Source organism: Cucurbita moschata, unplaced genomic scaffold (genome assembly GCF_002738365.1).
Source record: "Cucurbita moschata cultivar Rifu unplaced genomic scaffold, Cmos_1.0 Cmo_Scf00034, whole genome shotgun sequence".
In the NCBI taxonomy this organism is placed as follows: Eukaryota; Viridiplantae; Streptophyta; class Magnoliopsida; order Cucurbitales; family Cucurbitaceae; genus Cucurbita; species Cucurbita moschata.
The window spans coordinates 644549-658813 of record NW_019268550.1 but is presented as its reverse complement, the minus strand read 5'-3'; the positions used below and the strand labels follow the sequence as shown (position 1 = coordinate 658813).

At 39.4% G+C, this 14265-nt stretch overlaps 2 protein-coding genes and 1 non-coding gene across 4 annotated transcripts; 2 read left to right on the top strand and 1 right to left on the bottom strand.

Moving 5' to 3' along the window:
• Window positions 1-3753: 3753 nt before the first annotated feature.
• On the top strand, window positions 3754-8029 carry LOC111430886 (leucine-rich repeat receptor protein kinase EMS1-like). The gene has a single exon (XM_023067359.1). The coding sequence runs from the start codon at window positions 3989-3991 to the stop codon at window positions 7892-7894; it is 3906 nt and encodes a 1301-aa protein (XP_022923127.1). The 5' UTR covers window positions 3754-3988; the 3' UTR covers window positions 7895-8029.
• LOC111430889 (heat stress transcription factor B-2b-like) lies at window positions 8013-14160 on the bottom strand. Of its 2 annotated transcripts, none has more exons than XM_023067367.1 (3): window positions 13545-14160; window positions 13185-13447; window positions 8013-8590 (listed from the first exon to the last, which is right to left on the bottom strand). In XM_023067367.1, the coding sequence occupies exons 1-3, from the start codon at window positions 13785-13787 to the stop codon at window positions 8227-8229; spliced, it is 870 nt and encodes a 289-aa protein (XP_022923135.1). In that variant the 5' UTR covers window positions 13788-14160; the 3' UTR covers window positions 8013-8226. The 2 variants fall into 2 exon arrangements, with proteins under 2 accessions (XP_022923135.1, XP_022923134.1); XM_023067366.1 differs by having other exon boundaries at window positions 8013-8600; window positions 13195-13447.
• On the top strand, window positions 9307-9442 carry LOC111430914. Its single transcript, XR_002708398.1, has one exon. It is a non-coding gene; the product is annotated as a small nucleolar RNA Z247 (small nucleolar RNA).
• Window positions 14161-14265: the final 105 nt, after the last annotated feature.

Genomic DNA, 14265 nt, shown 5'->3' with positions numbered 1-14265 from the left:
GATTTTTTTTTTTTTTTTTTTTTTTTTTTAGAAGTGGCAGGCTCATCCTAAAATTACTTGCTTTTATCTATTTAATCGTAGAATTATTATCATATTTTTTTAATTTAATTTTAAAACATTATAGATAAAAAATTGAAAATTTAAATATTTCATAATTTATTCTTTTAAGATATATCAATTATCATTATCCTAAGATGCTTTTTCATCTTTTTTTACGTCAATCTTAATCAAAATGAATTTCAACCCGTTACACAATTATCATGCGTCAAAATGAGAGTTGTGATTGATTTGAAAGATTCAATACACTAAATTTCTTTAACCATTATTTATTCGAAAAATAATTGTTTGGCTGTAGATCGTTTCTAATAAATGCTTAATTTAAAAAACAAATACTTACACTTTTATCATTTTCCTTGGTAGTGTTTTTTTATTGTAAATTCCATTTTTTATTGTAAATTCAATTAATGTAATCATGACAAATAAGACGGTGAATAAAAAATTTAATAAAATAAAATAAAGTAACATAAATAATATATATATATGCATAGTGTCAAATTATTCAGGTAAACTTTGTTTTCAAGCATCTCAATATCTTAGTACGAATAGTCAAACAAACAAATCGCAACTCTATCGAATAATTTTTACAAGTGATTTTAAGTTTGAAATAAACACAACCATTGAATAATAATATATATATATATTTTTTAAAATGTTGTTATGTTTTTAGTTCAAAAATATATATCCATTGAGATTCAAACATTTGACGTTTTTAACCATATGATACTTTATCGAGTAGTTAAGTTAAGTTGAAGTTAGCGTTATTATTAATAATACCTTGAAATATTTGAATATGTATGTCACTTTTTATTACACGCGCCTTCAACAAAAGATGAGAGATATTTATTCTTCTTAAAAGAATATATATCTAACGAGTGGGCCCAGTTGATGGGCCGAGTTGCATGGGCCCGTATGCTGATAGTGGACTTGTCAAATTAAGATCAGTCTTTGGGTCCAATCAAGTAATGATGGGCTTTTATTTTCTGAAGTGGTGATGTGGATATCTATTGGGCCCCCATCTCATAGCACTGAAAAGCCCAAAATCCAAGGCCCATATAGATGAAGTCAAAGTTTGACTTTTTCTTTTTCCCTTTTTCTCACCTTTCATTTTAACATGATGAACTACTCAAAGTTATTGATTTTTATTTTTTCTAAAATTACCCTCTACACTCAAAAAATTACCAAACACACCCATCAAATTTGAACCCGAAATAGAGCGAACAAAACATCGAAAAAGTCATTTCATATAGTCGTATGGTATAATTGTAACGATGAAATCCAAATGGCTCTAGTCACATTACTCGTGCGAAGACTTATCCTCACAGACAAACACAAGTCGTACCATCATATTTTTCGTTCTTTCATGCGCCTTTAATTTGTTTAATAAGTTTATATGGTAAAAGATACCTGACTCTTTAATAATACAAGTTCCCAATCCCAACTACTACCAGTGTTGTCTGTCCCATCAAATTTCAGAACCATACTTAGCAGTACAGAGAAGTGTGTAGAGTATGCGAAGGGGATGGCAATGGCAGCCATGGAAAGATGAGAAACCTGAGAACAACACATAACTTCAACTTTTGCTTCACTTACGCAACGTCCTTTCACAATCACAATGATATCCCTCCCAAAATCCCAATACTTCAATACCCTTTTCCTGCCCTCTCTTAAATTTCCCCCTTTCCCTTTCAATGATCAATGCTCTGTTTTTTGCTCTGTTCACAAATCTCTTCCTATCAGACTGCACTTGTGCTCTGCATGTTTCCTGAAATGCTCTCTAATTGCCACTGCTGGCCCTGCCACTCTCCACCCTTTAAAACAATTAACTTTTTCTTTATACATTTTTTTTCTCTTTCTCTGTTTCTTTTTCCCGGAAAATCTCTATCATGTTATGAGCGACAACAAGCTCTCTCTCACCCTTTTTCTTTTGCTGTGTTCATCAGTATTAATGACATGCATGGGGGTTCTCTGAAAATCATCAAGTTTCAGCGATGACCCAAGATTTTTACGTGATTTTCTTTTTTCTCTCGGATTTTCTCGGGAAAATCACTACAACTGTTCATAATAATAATGTTTGGTCGGTGAGATGAAAAAGCCCAAATGAATCCCATCCGTCTTCTTTTTAGTTTTCTATTTTAGATCTTCTTTTCAATCCAATTTCGTAACCTCAAAATATATGAGGTTTCTGGCCCTTTTAAATTATTGGGATGCCAATATGAGTTTACACTGAAGAACTATTGAATTTATAAGCGTCAGACCTCTACTATTGATAAGCTTCTATCCTCTATCTGCGGTTGGGAGAGAGTCCCACATTTGCTAATTTAAGGAAGGATTATACCTCAGGACTATATGTTGTACATTGTTGAAGGGTACTTACTCGAGGGGAGGATTATTGGGAAGGCTAATTTAGAGAATGATTATGGGTCTAGAAGTAAACGAATACATGTACATTGTTATGAGACCTTTTTTGGAAAGCCCAAAACAAAGTCATAAGAGCTTATGTTCAAATTGGCAATATCGTACCATCGAAAGATTCTAACATCAGATTAGTTACTATGGTTGTTTTAAACATGAGATTGCATCAAATAGTTTACGTATTAGGATTGGTGTTTGGATCTAATACTGATATACTTTCATTATTATCAACTTGTTCTACGACTACTTCCCGTTCAAATCTACATTACATTTTCAAACCACGACCCTAGAATTTTTAATTTCAAAGTTTAATTTCAGCAAACTTCACGTTTGTAGGTGGGGTTGGAGTACAACTAAAGTAGTTAGTCGTTTAAAAAAATGAAATAGCCTAGGACAAGAGCTAGATAGAGCCCAATGCCTAACCATAGAACCATCTCCCTCAAAAAGTGTAAAAAAGTGTAAAGCTAAAAACCAGTAGAAATTTTAACGTTAGTAGTAATTTATTTGTAAATTATTATGACAAATGAGAACAGTACAAAATAAGAAGCATGTCTAAAAAGATTACGAAATAGAGTATGAACCATGTACTTTTGTTAGAAAGTTCTTATAGCTCGAGTGGAACCGAAATTGTATTTGAAACTCGTGTCAAGACTTCTTTCGTTGTTTTGTACCGAAAGATAAAAGGACAATGTTTTGTTCGATTTCTACCTCTCCCATGCATTATATATGCTGATATGCACACAATTGAGCCCTCCTTTTGGGGTATTTGTGACCTAATAAAAAAAGTATCCAAACCCTAAAACTTACAGACACAAGTCTATAGCTGACAAAATAATTGTCACTCTCTACCCTTTTGACCAATTTTGATTCTTTCCACAATAATTTAACAAAAAAGATTGGAATAAATGCATATAGGAATAAGGTATTTAGAGGGTTGAAATCACAGCCAACAATGGTGGGAGCATTTGCAAAACCCACAAACCCTAAAAAGCTTTCATTTTTATTCTCTATTCCCTATTCCATAACCCTAAAAACCATTACTTTTATCAAAATATGAATAAAGAACAAAGAAAAGGGAATGGAAGTGACAAAAAGACTGCTTTTTTAATCCCCCAATACACAGCTTTGTTTTGTTTGTCTTCCACAAAACCTTGAATTTATGACTTGGTCTAGTGTTATGAGGGACCCCTTTTCAAATTTCTTGAGGACTTGGAGGACTTCAAAATAAATACCCAAAAGTAATATCAGGGAATTGGGAGGGCCTAAAGTAGAAGAAAAACAGAATTGCCGTTGCCATACCATCCTTCAAGTCATGTGAGCTGCGCCTCCTCTCTGACCAACCTTCTTTTGCCATAGTCCTTTCAATGCTGCGTTATAGCTATGGCGCGTAACCTTCTTCTTCTTCTTCTTCCCCTTCGTTTCATCTCTCTCTGCAACAGCCATGGAAGTTAAGGTTGCCCATCTTCATTTTTTTTGCAGTCGTGGTTTGAAATATTGAGATATCAGAATATTTCATATGGGTATGGAGTTGACACGCTTCCTTCTCATTTTCATCGTCTACTTCGAGCTCTGCATTTTGAGCTCCAATGGTATTATAGACCAGAATGAGATTATTATCGACAGAGAAAGCTTGATTTCTTTCAAAGCTTCGCTAGAAACCTCCGAAATTCTGCCATGGAACTCATCACATCCTCACTGCTTTTGGACTGGAGTTTCTTGCCGGCTCGGTCGAGTTACAGAGCTCTCTCTTTCATCTCTTTCGCTCAAAGGCCGACTCTCTCAGTCGCTTTTCAACATTTCGAGTCTCTCTGTTCTTGACCTTTCAAACAACTTTCTCTATGGCTCAATCCCACCTCAGATATCCAATCTTCGGAGCTTGAAGGTGCTCGCTCTCGGCGATAATCATTTTTCCGGTGATTTCCCAATCGAGCTCACCGAGTTGTCTCAGTTGGAGAATCTCAAGTTGGGGACTAATTTATTCACAGGTAAAATCCCGCCGGAGATTGGAAATTTGAAGCTGCTACGGACCCTTGACCTCTCCAGCAATGCCTTCGTCGGAAATGTCCCGCCCCACATCGGAAACCTGACGGGGATTCTATCATTGGACCTCGGTAACAATCTTTTATCAGGTTCACTCCCATTGACTATCTTTACTGACCTTAAATCTTTAACGTCTCTGGACATTTCAAACAATTCGTTTTCGGGTTCAATCCCACCTGAAATTGGAAACCTACAGCATTTGACTGATCTTTATATCGGCATTAACCACTTTTCCGGTGAGTTGCCTCCTGAAGTTGGCAACCTTGTATTGCTGGAGAACTTTTTTTCGCCTTCTTGTTCTTTAACTGGTCCATTACCTGACGAACTATCCAAGTTGAAATCATTGAGCAAACTGGACCTTTCATACAACCCACTTGGGTGTTATATCCCGAGATCGATTGGTGAGTTACAGAACTTAACTATATTGAATCTGGTTTACACTCAGCTTAATGGTTCTATTCCTGCTGAGCTCGGGAGGTGCAGAAATTTGAAAACATTGATGCTTTCATTCAACTTTCTATCTGGGGTGTTACCACAAGAGCTTTCAGAGCTTCCCATGTTGACATTTTCTGCTGAGAAGAATCAGCTTTCTGGGCCATTACCTTCCTGGCTTGGCAAATGGGATCATGTTGATTCTATTTTACTCTCGAGTAATCATCTCATGGGGGAAATCCCTCCTGAGATTGGAAATTGCTCGATGCTTAATCACCTGAGTTTGAGCAATAACTTGTTGACAGGTCCAATACCTAAAGAAATTTGTAATGCTGCATCCTTGATGGAGATTGATCTTGACAGCAATTTCCTCTCGGGTACGATTGATGATACATTTGTGCTGTGTAGAAACCTTACGCAGCTGGTTTTGGTAGACAATCAGATTGTTGGGGCAATACCAGAGTACTTCTCAAACCTTTCCTTAATGGTAATCAACCTTGACTCTAATAATTTTACCGGTTCTTTACCTAGAAATATATGGAACTCAGTGGATTTGATGGAGTTTTCTGCCGCAAATAACCTGTTGGAGGGTCATCTCCCTTCAGAAATTGGCTATGCAGCTTCACTTGAGAGGCTTGTTCTCAGCAGCAATAGGTTGACAGGCGGTATACCACATGAGATTGGAAATCTCACAGCTCTTTCAGTTCTAAATTTGAATTCCAATCTGCTTGAAGGAACTATTCCTGCCATGCTTGCAGATTGCACTTCACTTACCACGTTGGACCTTGGAAACAATAGTCTAAATGGGTTGATTCCTGAAAGACTTGCTAACCTTACTGAATTACAGTGTCTAGTTCTGTCACGCAACATGTTATCTGGAGCCATACCTTCCAAGCCCTCTGCTTATTTTCGACAGGTTACTATTCCTGATTTGAGCTTTGTTCAGCATCATGGTGTTTTCGATCTGTCTCATAATAGATTGTCTGGTACCATACCTGACGAACTGGGGAATTGTGTTGTTGTAGTTGATCTTTTGCTGAATAATAATCTACTTTCTGGAGAGATTCCTAGATCTCTCTCTCACTTAACGAACCTGACAACCTTGGATTTGTCTAGCAATATGCTTACTGGTCCTATTCCCACAGAGATCGGCAATGCTCTCAAGCTCCAAGGCCTGTATCTATGGAATAATCACCTGGTGGGTACAATCCCCGAAAGCTTCAGTCATTTGAGTAGCTTGGTAAAGTTGAACTTGACTGGAAATAAATTATCTGGTTCAATTCCAAGAACTGTTGGTGATCTGAAAGCTCTAACTCATTTGGATTTAAGTTCTAATGAGTTGGATGGTGATCTTCCTTCTTCTCTGTCCAACATGTTGAATCTTGTCGGGCTGTATGTACAGGAGAACAAGCTTTCTGGTCAGGTTGTTGAACTTTTCCCAAGTTCCATGACATGGAAGATTGAAACTTTGAATTTGAGTAATAACTATTTTGAGGGTGTCCTTCCACGAACATTGGGCAACCTTTCATACTTGACAACGTTGGATCTTCATGGAAATAAGTTCACAGGGCAAATCCCTTCAGATTTTGGGGATCTTATGCAACTTGAATACTTAGATGTTTCAAATAACAAGCTCTCAGGAGAAATTCCAGAGAAAATATGCAGCCTTGTCAATATGGTTTACCTGAATATGGCAGACAACAGTCTGGAAGGGCCAATTCCGAGCAGTGGCATTTGCCAGAATCTATCCAGAAGTTCACTTGTGGGTAACAAGGGCCTTTGTGGAAGAATCATGGGTTTGAATTGCCGGATCAAAATCTTGGAGAGATCAGCAGCATTGAATGCTTGGAGCGTTGCTGGGATCATCATTGTTAGTGTTCTTATTGTTCTAACTATCACATTCGCCATGCGGAGATGGATCATTCGAAGCCAGAGAGAGAACGATCCAGAGGAAATGGAGGAAAGAAAATTAAAATGTTTCATAGACCCTAATCTCTATTTCTTAAGCAGCAGCAGCAGATCGAGAGAGCCTTTAAGCATCAATGTAGCCACGTTCGAGCAACCCCTTCTGAAATTAACTTTGGCTGATATTCTCGAAGCAACCAATAACTTCTGTAAAACAAACATCATTGGAGATGGAGGATTCGGGACAGTGTACAAGGCCACATTACCTGATGGAAAAATTGTTGCCGTGAAGAAACTAAGCGAAGCAAAAACACAGGGGCACAGAGAATTTATAGCTGAAATGGAAACCATAGGCAAAGTGAAGCACAATAATCTTGTACCACTACTTGGCTACTGTTCTCTTGGGGAGGAGAAGCTCCTAGTCTATGAATATATGGTGAATGGTAGCTTGGATCTTTGGCTAAGAAACCGAATCGGTACCCTCGAAGTCCTTAACTGGGAGACTCGATTTAAAGTCGCTTCAGGCGCAGCTCGTGGATTGGCGTTTCTTCACCATGGATTCATCCCCCACATCATTCATAGGGATGTTAAAGCAAGCAATATACTCCTCAACCAAGACTTCGAACCAAAAGTTGCCGACTTCGGGTTGGCTAGACTGATCAGTGCTTGTGAGACTCATGTCACAACTGAGATTGCTGGAACTTTTGGTTACATCCCACCGGAGTACGGGCAGAGTGGGAGGTCTACTACAAAGGGGGACGTTTATAGCTATGGTGTAATCCTACTGGAATTGGTAACTGGGAAGGAACCAACAGGGCCCAACTTTAAAGAGATTGAGGGCGGAAACCTGGTTGGTTGGGTGTTTCAGAAGATCAACAAGGGGCAGGCTGCAGACGTTCTTGACGCCACAGTACTGAATGCTGATTCCAAGCATATGATGCTTCAAACCCTTCAGATTGCTTGGGTTTGCTTATCAGAAAATCCTGCTAACAGACCTTCCATGCTTCAGGTATTGAAGTTTCTTAAAGGGATCAAAGATGTGTAAAGGGTAACACGAAAGGTTCTTACTTTCAGCTGAGAATAACACTGTAAAGAAGTATTTAGGAGTATATGCTCAAAATGTTCACATTTGTGTTAACATTTTATCTGCTGCTAATCTAATCTAAAGCTGAGGAGAAAATGGTGATGAAGTTTCAGTAACGCTTAATGTGCTTTGAAACTTTCTTAATTTGCCCCCTGTAATGGCGGCACACGTGCCATCTTTTTCCAGATTTGGGGATGGAATGATTCCCTGCATCTCTGATTTTACTTGACAAGAACCTGAAAAGTCGATACATTATTATCCTAGCCGTTAATTACAGATCCATTTGATGACTCTCAGTGGACTTTATTACGCCACGTGTTCTGGTCATCAACTTTATTATGACAATTTACCCGCTCTGATTTGACTTCCGATCTATCCGGTGGTTGGAGTCGCAAAGTAGTATCGTCCTCCGCTATCGCCGTCGCCCACTCTCTGTATTCCCTCGGCCGCTTCGCTCCGATGGCCGCGCCGATCTGATTCGTCTTTGCCGCTTCGTCTTCGCCGGAAGGCCGCTTCACTGGAAAAAGATCGAGCGATTTTGCCGGTGTCAAAACGCTGTCTCTCACTTTGAAACTGCTCTTGAATTGACATTCAACAAAGCTCGACATCATCGAGAAGATGTTGTTGCACAGAGATTTCATCTCAACCAATTGTTCCGTAAGCTTTGTTAGAATTGGTCAATCCATTAGAATAGCTTGAAGTTAGTCATGCCATAAGAATAGGCTTACTTCGTTAGTTTCCTATGAAATCGGATCTATTAGTTAATCTTTTGCCAATATAAATAGAATATGTCCTCAATAGTGTGAGGCACAGTTTTGCATAAACTTGATATGGTATCAGAGCCGAAATAAGATCCACGAGATCCATAGCCTCTGCTGTTAGACATGTCAATCCCAAACAACACAATGTCTTCTCCGTCGATCAGTCAGGTGATTAGTGTTAAGCTTACACAAGAAAATTATCTACTGTGGTCTACCCAAATCCTTCCCTACTTGCGTAGCCAAAACCTTGTTGGTTTTGTGGATGGATCCATGCCTGCACCAAGCCAGACGATCGCCGTTGAACCAAGTGAAGAAACAGGGAATCGCAAAATTATCATCAACCCTGAGTTCACAGTCTGGTACCCCCAGGACCAGCTGGTACTCAGCCTCATCAACTCATCAGTCACTGAGGAGGTTCTCAGCACGATGGTTGGAATCACCACTGCACGAGAAGCCTGGATTACGCTGGAGCGACAATTTGCTTCCACATCTCGAGCAAGAGCAATGCAGATCCGTATGGAACTCTCTACTATCCAGAAAAAGGACATGACAATTGCTGACTACTTTCGTAAAGTAAAACATCTTGGTGATACACTTGCTGCCATTGGCAAGCGAATAGAGGATGAAGAACTCATCGCCTACATGCTGCAAGGACTTGGTCCAGATTATGATCCTCTAGTCACAAGCATTACAACCAGAACAGATGTATACACTGTCAGCGACGTGTATGCTCACATGCTGAGCTATGAGATGCGGCACTTGCGTAAGGGTACATTTGAGCAACTTTCATCTGCTAACAATGTCAATAGGATATCCATTCGTGGAGGTGCCAATGGAGGTCGAGGTAGTCGCGGTCGTAGTCGTCAGTTAAATAGTGGTCATGGACAATCAAGGCGTACTGTGAACAATCCTGGACGTCAACCATCAAAGACACAAAGCAGCTCAGGCATTGTCTGTCAGATTTGTGGTAAGCCCAATCACGATGCTTTGCAATGCTGGCACAGATTTGATCAGGCATATCAAGCCGAAAATAATCTCAAACAAGCAGCTTTGGCAACAAGTGGATACACTAGTGACACAAACTGGTATGTTGACACTGGAGCCACAGATCATATCACCAATGACCTAGAGAGGCTTACCACCAGAGAACGCTACACTGGCACCGACCAAATTCAGGTTGCAAATGGCGCAGGTTTGTCTATCTCTCATATTGGGAATTCATTAATTTCTGGTTCATCTCTTGTTCTGAAACATATCCTATATGTTCCTAAAATCAATAAGCACCTAATTTCAGTACAAAGACTAGCATCTGATAATAATGCTGTTGTAGAATTTCACCCAAACTATTTTTTGGTTAAGGACCGAGTCACGAAGAAACTCCTGCTCCACGGTAGATGTAAGAATGGCCTATACGTTCTACCGCATAATTTCAGTCAAGCCTTGCTGACAGCCAAACTTTCGAAAGAACAATGGCACAGAAGGCTAGGGCACCCTGCATCTCCAATTACCATTAGAATTCTACAAGATAATAATTTAGCTATAGATACTAATATTCCCTCTTCCTCAATTTGTAATGCTTGTCAATTAGGGAAAGCACATCAATTGCCATTTGGTTCTTCTCAGCATGTATCTACAGCACCCCTTCAATTAATTCACACTGATGTATGGGGTCCATCCATTGCGTCAGTAAATAATTCCAAATATTATGTTTCCTTTGTTGATGATTTTAGTCGTTATGTTTGGATTTACTTTCTGAGATGCAAATCTGATGTTGAGTCTGTGTTCCTTCAATTTCAAAAACATGTTGAAACTATGCTAAATACCAAAATTCGCTCCGTCCAATCAGATTGGGGGGGTGAATACCATCGGTTACACAATTATTTCAAATCCACAGGCATTGAACATCATATCTCCTGTCCTCACACACACCAGCAGAATGGGTTAGTCGAAAGAAAACACAGACACATTGTAGAAACTGGCCTTGCTTTACTCGCTCAAGCCAACATGCCTCTATCCTACTGGGATGAAGCTTTCAACACAGCTTGCTTTCTTATAAATAGAATGCCCAGCCGAACCATACAACAAGACACACCACTTCATAAATTGTTTGGTAAAAGTCCAGACTACTCCATGCTTAGGGTGTTTGGCTGTGCTTGCTGGCCTAATTTAAGGCCTTACAACAACAAGAAACTGAGTTTCAGAACTACTAGATGTATATTCTTGGGTTATAGTTCTTCTCATAAGGGATATAAATGCTTAAATAGAAGTACAGGACGTATTTACATCTCTAGAGACGTGGTTTTCGATGAAAATATTTTTCCTTTTGAAGAATCTAAGCCACCAAACAAAACCACAAATCCACATCATCCTGTTCTACTTCCAGCCTTAGCCAAACTTGCTAGTTTTTACACTGAAAATGCTCTTACAGATATTGAACCAGTTGTTAGTAATTCCCATATGAATGATGGTCAAACTGATAATATTGCTAGTGACAACTTGTCTGGTGTCAGCTTATCTTCTGCAGATAATACAAGAAGTTCAGAGGAAATTGCAGAATATGAAGCTGAGAGCAGTTCGATCAATGCTCAAAACCAAACTCATGAACATGTGTCTGATCAACCAACTGAAGCAGCTAGTCAACATCCAATGCGAACAAGGTTGAGAAATAACATTGTACAAGCTAAACAATTCACTGATGGAACTATCAGATATTCAGAAACCTCAAGAAAATTCGCAAGCGCTGTAACTATCACAACTCCGATCATAGAGACTGCTACTGAACCTCGAAACCTGCAGGAAGCCATGCAACATCCAAGATGGAGAGGAGCAATGAATGATGAGCTCTCAGCGCTAAAACGAAATGCCACTTGGGATCTAGTTCCACCCAAACCTGGAATAAATCTCATTGATAGTAAATGGGTGTATAAAGTGAAAAGAAAAGCAGATGGGTCAGTTGAAAGATTAAAAGCAAGATTAGTTGCCAAAGGATTCAAGCAAAGATTTGGTGTTGATTACACTGATACTTTTAGCCCTGTGATCAAACCGTCAACAATCAGGGTCATTCTTTCGCTAGCAGTAACCAAGGGCTGGAATATGAGACAAGTTGATATCCAAAATGCATTTTTGCATGGAATTCTGAAAGAGGAAGTGTACATGCGACAACCACCAGGATTTCAAGACTCAGCCAAACCAAAGAATTACATATGCAAGCTCAAGAAAGCCCTTTATGGCCTGAAACAAGCCCCAAAAGCTTGGCATTCAAGGTTGACTGGAAAACTTATTGAGTTAGGCTTCAAGGCTTCAGTAGCTGATTCATCTCTTTTTATTCTCAAAAGCAGAGAGATAACTATCTATATGCTCATCTATGTTGATGATATAATTATTGTGAGCTCCTCTGATCAAGCAACCGAAAGGTTGATTCAGAAATTGAAAATAGATTTTGCAGTAAAAGATTTGGGTGGTCTTGAGTATTTTCTGGGTATTGAAGTCAAGAAAACACGAGATGGTATCATACTGTCACAGAGACGATATGCCTTAGATTTGTTGAAAAGAGTAAACATGGAAAAATGCAAACCTATGTCTACACCAATGGGTTCTGCTGAAAAATTATTCAGAGAACAAGGAATACCCTTATCAGCTGAAGAACAATTCAAATACAGAAGTACAGTGGGAGCACTACAATATTTGACAATGACTAGGCCTGATTTGGCATTTGCTGTCAATAAAGTGTGTCAATATCTTCATACACCTACTGATGCTCATTGGGGTGCTGTGAAGAGAATTCTTCGTTATGTTAAAGGCACACTAGCATTAGGAGTGAAAATTCAGAAATCAACCATGATGTTGTCGGGGTTTTCTGATGCTGATTGGGCTGGTTGTCCCGATGATCGACGTTCAACTAGCGGCTTTGCTGTATTTCTTGGAGCAAATCTAATCTCATGGAGTTCCAGAAAACAGGCTACAGTGTCAAGATCAAGCACCGAAGCAGAATACAAGGCCATTGCGAATCTTACTGCAGAAATGATTTGGATCAAGTCATTACTGAAGGAACTGGGCGTGTATCAATCAAAGGCTCCTCGCCTCTGGTGTGACAACCTCGGAGCTACATATTTAACTTCAAATCCAGTATTTCATGCTAGAACGAAACATATTGAAGTTGATTTTCATTTTGTTCGAGAACAAGTAGCACGTAAAGCAATGGAAGTTCGGTTCATTTCATCAAGTGATCAAGTAGCTGATATCCTGACAAAACCACTGTCTAAAACTCCTTTTACTACACATTGTAACAATCTCAACATGTACAAGACTTGTTGGGATTGAAGGGGACTGTTAGAATTGGTCAATCCATTAGAATAGCTTGAAGTTAGTCATGCCATAAGAATAGGCTTACTTCGTTAGTTTCCTATGAAATCGGATCTATTAGTTAATCTTTTGCCAATATAAATAGAATATGTCCTCAATAGTGTGAGGCACAGTTTTGCATAAACTTGATAAGCTTTGCTTTCTCTTTTCTAAGCCGATCGTTCTCATCGATCAGCTCTGCAAAAGCTCTCGTCGGAGTCTCATCAGACGAAATCACTTGTTCTTCACTAGAAGAATTGCCCGTCACCGCTAGTAGTTGCGGAGGCGGAGTCGTGGACGGCAACGCAGTGTGAAACTTCCGACGCTGAATCTCACAAAGAAGCTGTTTCTTACCTTTGCGAAAACACTCGTTCGCGAACTCCCAACGGTCCGATACAACCTTTCTAAATCCCTGAAAAAAAAATAAAAATCCAGCAATCAAAAAACAAATCCACCATGGCTTGGAAGGAAAGAGCAACGAAATTGAAATCCAGTAGAGGATTGATTACATAAGTATTAAGCTGGCGGAGAAAGCTAGTGAAGTTATTGTGCTTGAAATACTTCGGCAGCAAATCTGTAGCAAAAGTGATGGTGTTCCAAACGATGAAGGTAGATCCGTCGTGGTTCCATGAAATGACATGGTCGATTGTCTCGTCGTCAACAAGCTGATACGTTTTGGTCAAGAAAGGAGTGGGCATAGACCTCTGTGAATCGCCTCCATTAGGCGACGGTTTGGCGCTCGGCTCTCCCATGGGAGACGCCACAAGAATCACCCAAATCAGATCCCGGAATGATCGCAGGCAGGTCCCAAGCCCTAAAGAAAGCTTCTATGTGCGAATTTTCCGTTAATGGCATTGGAGGGATTGCAATTCTAGAAGCTTCGTGGAAGAGAACGAAAAGATATTTTTAATCTTGGAAGCGACGAGAAATAGAATGTGCGGCGATTTGAGAAACTTCCTCGAAAGGCTACGCCTTTCTTTTTTTTAAAAAAAAAAAAAAAAAAAAAAAAACATCTAAGCTGTCACCGTCGTTCTAAAAAGGCTACCCCAAGTCCAAATCATTCCACGTAGGCGGCCACGTAGATTTTCATTCTTTTTATTTGTTTATTTTTAATTTCTCCAACATTGGGCTTAAATCGGCTCGGCCCAAGGTCCACTTTATTTGGGTTCACTTCCAGTGTCTTTTTGGTTTTTTTTTTCCACAAGTGCCCCTATGAATATAAGATAAGAT

Excerpts from the sequence above, each read along its gene's own strand:
- LOC111430886 (XM_023067359.1), top strand. The coding sequence starts at position 3,989 with ATGGGTATGGAGTTGACACGCTTCCTTCTCATTTTCATCGTCTACTTC.
- LOC111430889 (XM_023067367.1), bottom strand. The coding sequence starts at position 13,787 with ATGGGAGAGCCGAGCGCCAAACCGTCGCCTAATGGAGGCGATTCACAG. Across the intron at positions 13,448-13,544 it reads TCCGCCAGCTTAATACTTAT|GGATTTAGAAAGGTTGTATC; the intron begins GTAATCAATCCT and ends TTTTTTTTTCAG. Across the intron at positions 8,591-13,184 it reads AAAGAGAAAGCAAAGCTTAT|GGAACAATTGGTTGAGATGA; the intron begins CAAGTTTATGCA and ends AACAAAGCTTAC.